Source organism: Montipora foliosa, chromosome 6 (genome assembly GCF_036669935.1).
Source record: "Montipora foliosa isolate CH-2021 chromosome 6, ASM3666993v2, whole genome shotgun sequence".
NCBI classification, from domain to species: Eukaryota; Metazoa; Cnidaria; class Anthozoa; order Scleractinia; family Acroporidae; genus Montipora; species Montipora foliosa.
In genome coordinates this window covers 57663584-57670039 of record NC_090874.1, presented here as the reverse complement: position 1 = coordinate 57670039, position 6456 = coordinate 57663584, and the positions used below count along the sequence as shown (strand labels likewise).

The following is a 6456-nucleotide window of genomic DNA, read 5'->3' as shown; positions in this document are numbered from 1 at the left end:
CACAAATTGTGCGAATTGATGTAAATTGATGTAAATGTGAGTCTCATAGGGCTTGTATGGGGGAGGCAAGCTCCTACCCATGGGCTCCTGCTTCTTGATACTAATATTTGCTTCTGCTTAAGTACGCTTATATGTTTTGTCGCGGGCAAGGAACGTGCACGTGGCGTACACCAAACAATGAAGCCTCCGTTCCTGGGGTGACTAGTGTCCACCAAAATAAATATGTCCATGAGCCTTAAAATCGAAGGGCGTAGCTCTGAGCTTGCTATGGGGGTCCGGGGCATGCCCCTACCCCCGGAAAATATTTTTGAAACTTGGATGCTCTGTAATGTAATGCATATTTGGAAATATATTTAGGATCAAAACAAGTATAAAAATTTGCTTTAAATCCACAAAATTTAGCAAATTTTCTTGGTAAACACTTACAAAAAAATATTTTATAAAAGTAATGTTCAACGTATCATAAAAGTTACTTCATAAGAAGCAGCAAGCTTAGCTAAGTAAATATTTGAATTATATCACATTGTCCAGTCGGGTATTAGCCATATAAATATGTTTCCAGGCTCCAACACTAGGAGGAAAAACAAACTATTTTGTACCAGAGTTAGTTTTAAGTTCAAAATGAAGAAACGTTCTTACATCACCACTGTCGAAACGAAACTCCAGAACGGCTTGCAAGTTTCCTTGGAGATTGCTGTCATCAGGGTTGTCATCTCGTTTTCCCCTCAAAGGAATGTTGTTTTGATCACAAAATATTACAGTTTTCACAATCGATTTCATTTTCTCTCAATTTTCATCGATCTGGGCTTCCACCAACCAGTTTAACTGCTGATCAATGGAAACGGTTTGACTTCTCATTGCAGCCAAGAAATTCTGCATTGCCATGACAGAAAATTTGAATTTCTGACTTTCCGCTCGAAAGGCTGTCGAACCTTCCACGCGCCGTCGTCCAAAACGTAAGCTGGGATCGAAACAGTTTTTCTAGTTTAGCACCATTATTGCCACACTCCATTCCGAAACAGACAGTAGATCTGGCTTCCAGACGCTTTCAATAAACCGAAAATTTCCAGCGTCGGTGAACGAGGCAATGACTCTCTACACGGTACCGATATCAAACGATGAATAGACTTCCTTTCGACAAACAGGCTCCCTTGAAAGTAGCGACGCCTTGACACGTCACTCAGATCGAGTAGTTCACGACCAGTGCACGGAATCGCAGCAGCTTATGAGAAGAGACTTTGACTGGTGCACAATTATGAAAAGAATTAGTGCACAAGAAACAATAGAAAATATGCAGTAGTGCACATACATTGAGCAGAGATCTACGGAGGGGCAGGGGGGAAGGGTGTGGACTGGGCTCCGTGAAACTCAGGGCGCTGGTCCGCTGGCAACCTCCTCCCCAGGGCCTCTCTTCTTTCCTTCCGCTCCAAGGAAGGGAAGAAGAGAGACCCTGGGGACGAGGTTGGTGCGCTGGAGGCTGGCAAAAAATGCAGTGCAGTTGGAATTAACAAATTCTGTATTATAATTAAACACCTGCTACGAAATGGCATCTTGCGGTTGAGACTTTCTGGCGTGATTTTTTTAGATCTGTTAAAATCTCTTAACGATTCTGACTAGTTTCTGGGAAATAGTTGCACTAGTCTGTATCCACACCTGCGGCGGGGCGTTCAAACGCAAAATAACTAAGATCAGACCACTATCACGCAGGAAGGAGAAACAAGAGAGTATATCTTGGTTTGACTCTGATTCACTTTTCGGATTTGATAGGAAGGAATAGTGAATTTCCCTTTCTGTTGAGATGACAATGCCAGACATACACGATTGTTAATTATCTTCAGATAACTGAATTCGTAACCATTTTTAATCTTAGCGAGGTTTCTGATTGCTTGCTTCAGAAAGCAGTTCTATGTCACTTTGGCTTGTTGACGAAGGTGGATTTTAACGCCATTTAATTGCATGATTTCTGTTTTCCAGTTACCCAAATTGAAATACGAAATGGAGTCATGATCTATATTTTAAATTCACCTGTTTCAGGTTTAATGTTTCAAGTTTGCTGAAAATTGTTTTAACAGCTATTAGCATTTTATAGCGTTCTCTACGTAACCAAAATCATTTTTTGGAAGACTAACTCGCACACGCCTTATGTTTAGCTGAATATATTTTTATTGTTCGTGCATTTGTTTAAACAATATACACGATGAATAATTTTTGTTAAATGAAACCGAAACATGAAAGGACAGCTCTTCCAGCACCCGGGGTGCGACATGCCGCTAAAATTGACAAATACATGACCTATTTCGCCGACATTTCAAAGTTCGAAATATATGAAACGCGTTGTTATTTTGCAGAAGTACACAAACTACTCTCTAATATCTCTACTTAACTTAAATGAACTTCCTTCCATTAATGAAGGTGATTAACGTTACAAAGTGTCTCCCTTACCTCACTTACATTAACTGAACATAAAGGAGTTGACATGGCCACCCATCCGAACCATAGCCCGACTACTTCTTGTACATATATTTAAAATGACAATACAAATCATTACTTCCAATTCCGTCTGGACGGACATGCACTTCTACTCCACACTCACAGTGAATAACTTGCATATACTGGAAAGTCTACTAAACAGGCACTAGTACATATTGTAACCTGAGCCCCTAGAGCCCAAAATAGGAGAAACTACTCTCTACGTTTTCTTGTGAGAAACTTCAGTTAGCGCTGCGAAACGCGAGCGATTTAGTGTCCCCCTCTGGATGTTCATATTAAAGTGCCTATCATCACCTAAACACAGTTGTCCACTATATTTATTCTCCGAAATCGTCCCAAATACATCGTGATGTTCTTAAAATCCTTTTGATCGAAATTTCACTTTTTTTGGCTAAGTGGTCATACTTTGATCAATAACCGAGCAATGAAGGGGAATGGGTTCGATACCGGGTAACGTCACAAATTATATTTGTTGCTGTGACAGCTGTGACGTCAACCCGGTATCGAACCCATTCCCTTTCATTGCTCGGTAATATATCGAAGTATGACCACATTTCCCGTTTTTCAAAGCCAAGAAAGGAAGTGAAATTTCAATCAAAAGGTTCTAAAAACAACACGATGTATTTGGGACGATTTTGGAGAATAAATAAAGTAGAAAAGTGTGTTGAGGTGATAAGCACTTTAAGTCAACGAACCATTATTTATTACCGGCTGGTTGATGCCACAAACCGGTGCGTGATAAGTGGCAAGCAAAAACTTTACACTTGTTGCACCGTTGCTACTGAAGAAGGGCTACAGAACGTAAAATTGTCTTTTACTTTTTGTAATCAACCAAAAAAGTCAGAAAAGTGATAGGATTAATGACCCTGGGCATTTTTTTGCAAATGGCGTTGGAAGAAAATTGCGAAATGGACCTTCAAGTTTATCTAGATAACAGCAAAAAGTATCACTGAAAAAAATCCATTCATCAACATTCTTGACCGGCTCCAAGACTCATTTGTTTATGCTATGTAAATCAGTGTTTCCTACATCTTTTCGTTACATTCATTAATTATGTGAAGAAGTCCAAGTATCAACGTTGTGGCATTGGTCTCACGGCGTGGTTCATTCAATAGGCTCCAGCTCAAGCACGTGTGTAGCTGAGTTTATGCCATACGACACAATGGATATTTGTTTCTTAACGTCCTCTGATGTGAGAAGACCTTTCCGTGCCCTAAAAATAGCGTCCACTACTCCACCATACCAGTCATAGCGAATGCTAGGGCTGTGTGTCAGAACAACATGCCTATATAAGATGGAATTAATGCACAAGAAAAGGAATCAGTCTACGTAGACTTGGGCATTTTGTCCCTCTTTCAACACTACTTACCAATCACTTATTTATCCTTACTTGAATTATGGCCTTCTCGCTTGGGATCAAGCAGTTAAATGTCATATGGATAAAATACTAATATTTCAGAAACGGATTGTACGCTTGATGAATTTTTCTAACTTCAATTCACACGCTATTCCCTAATTCCCCATTTCATATCTTCTAAGATCCTGCCAATTATCATGCTCTCCCTTTTAATGCTAGATGTTTCCAACAATTCTATTCCGTCTAATCTCTCAGAATTGTTCACGCCTACAAATCAAATACATAGCTATTATACCCGATCAGCTGTTGGTAACTATTTTATTAATTATTCTAAAACAAACCAACTTAGACACTCGTTTTCAAGGATTGGATCAAAAATCTGGAACAAAATCCCAGAAAATCTAAAACATCTTTCGAAACGCGGTTTTAAGAACCAGACGACTAGGACCTTATTCAAAATCCTTCAAGATCAGGGGCCCGTTTCTCGAAAGTCCCGAAACTTTACGGGCCAGTTTCGGGTGTCACAATTCCTTTTTTATCTCAAGAACGGAGAGGATTTAAGTCGTCAAACTTAACAGTCATTTTTCTTTTTGTTACCTTGAAAACATGTCAAAAGATCGGCTTTCCAAAACAAGCGGTTTGCAGTTTCACAAATGGCTTTTCGGACCCGAAAAGTTTTCGGGACTTTCGAGAAACGGGCCCCAGGAGAGTTATCCTGACGTGAAGGAACTAATTGATGCGATGTCCTCAGTGAAGGGAAACAAGGTGTAATTGTGTATCATAATCTAGTGTTCCAAACCTAAATTTTGTTACCTGAAGTTCCTATCCAGTTTCCCACACTACGCACCTAGACTAGATCTGCTATTTTCGTGTAGTGTGTGTATCTAAACCTATTTGTGGATTTACAGAAACTATATAAAACAAGACAAAAACAATAAAACAATAAGTTCCTTGATCGTTAGACTTTGTCCACAGGTCCACCGACATCGCGTTTAAAATGGCAGTTCTCAAAATAAGAATCAATTTCTTGTAGTATTTACGTTACAGTACTCACCTCTGCAACGGGTTTTCCTGCAGAATCGGTTCAAGGTTGATGAAAGAACGTTCAACGTTAAGTAGTCGGTTGTTGATTTTACGTACAATGGTGTCACTGAAAAAACAAATAATGATGTTTTGATGTAAATGCACACGTGGACGTTTTAAGAAAATGCCGACCTCTTTCCTAGCTAGTCAAACAGCTTCCGACAAAATACAGCATCTTAAGATAACTTCACTGAGAGGCTTATGCCTACAACTCAGGGATAACTAGAATCGATTCAGGAGCTCCTTCCTTTATAAGAGCTAGCTTTTTTTATGGACGTGAAAATCTCAGTAAACTGGCAAGGCCAATCAACAAATTTAATAGAAGAGTCGTTCCACGAATCCAAAGTTACTCGTCCTTCAAATCATACAATTAAAGCATACGATATAAGTGGACAAATTTGAAACAGGAATGTAGATACACTTACTCTTCCTTATCTGCTTTTAAAACGTACTCGTCAAACTTTTCAGCAGTTTCTTGAAACTTTTGCACTGCTTTGTCAAGGAATTCTACAAGTATTCGTTAAAAAAGAGAAGATTACTCTTGGTAATACATCAAGAGTATCAGTTTCGACGGAGACTTGCGTTTTCACATCAAGTTATGCAACGATGGGCACGTTTACCCGGTAGTGGGTATCCCTAGACAAAGTATGGCGGCCATTAAACCAGTCTGTATTCGGCAGCCATACTTTGCATGAAGCAACTCGTTCGTAAATTGCTAAAACGAAACCTACAATCGGCGTCAAAATTGTTGAGACACTCTTATCCTTTAGAGTCGATTTCAAGCTCGGCGGCGCAAATGGACCCCTCCCCCGCACCCCCGGGACAATGTTGTGTTTTTCTGTTTTCTACGAGCCTTGTCGACAGCGGTACAACATTGATTAGGGTGGGGGAGGGAGGGGTATCCCGGAAACGTACTTTCTGGACAAGTTTTCTTTGCAAACAATGAATGTGTCGTTGCCAGTGTGCTCTGTTGGCAAGTGTCTCAACTAATTTTGTCGCCGATTGTAGCAATAAATTAAAATCGAAGAAAACAATCGGTGAAAAAAGGCACGCCTTTAATCAACCACTTTAGACAGACTTACCCAACTCTTTAGAAGCGTTGTTTTCCGTGAAATCTTTCTCAAATTTGTTCTTTATACGCGCAGTGTACTCTTTCAGATTAACGCTGTAGTGAGTTACATTAAATGGTAGAATCACAGCATCTGCCAAGGTCATTGTTATTTGTGTCAACACCCGTGTTGTCACTTGATGGTACTTAAACTGGGGGTCGATCAGATTTGACATCCACCAAAAGTTATCGTGAACTGTGTGGTACAGCGGGTTACTACTGGTTTTCTATACAAGGAAGAAATGTTTAAGTCTTCTAAACAATCGGATCACTCACAGAAGATTGGGAACTCGAGATGGGTACACAAATAAAGTTGCAACCTCTTTCTTCTCAATTCAATTTCAATTTCAATTTCAATTGATTTATTTATTAGCAATGCAATGTCATCACAGACCTAGGCGATCCGCAATTAGCAAAG

General features: G+C 39.8%; 1 protein-coding gene across 2 annotated transcripts in view; it reads right to left on the bottom strand.

Annotated features, from left to right (window-relative positions):
* Nucleotides 1-3456: 3456 nt before the first annotated feature.
* The window catches only part of LOC138007876 (N-acetylated-alpha-linked acidic dipeptidase 2-like), a 24419-nt gene continuing 21419 nt past the window's right edge, over nucleotides 3457-6456 (bottom strand). Inside the window, exons 14-17 of one of the 2 annotated variants that reach the window (XM_068854981.1) lie at nucleotides 6013-6265; nucleotides 5356-5437; nucleotides 4902-4997; nucleotides 3457-3775 (exon numbers count right to left, since the gene is read on the bottom strand). In XM_068854981.1, coding sequence (XP_068711082.1) covers nucleotides 3595-3775; nucleotides 4902-4997; nucleotides 5356-5437; nucleotides 6013-6265 — 612 coding nt within the window. In that variant the 3' untranslated portion in view covers nucleotides 3457-3594. The remainder of the gene's footprint in view (nucleotides 3776-4901; nucleotides 4998-5355; nucleotides 5438-6012; nucleotides 6266-6456) is intronic. The other variant, XM_068854982.1, reaches the window with a different exon arrangement.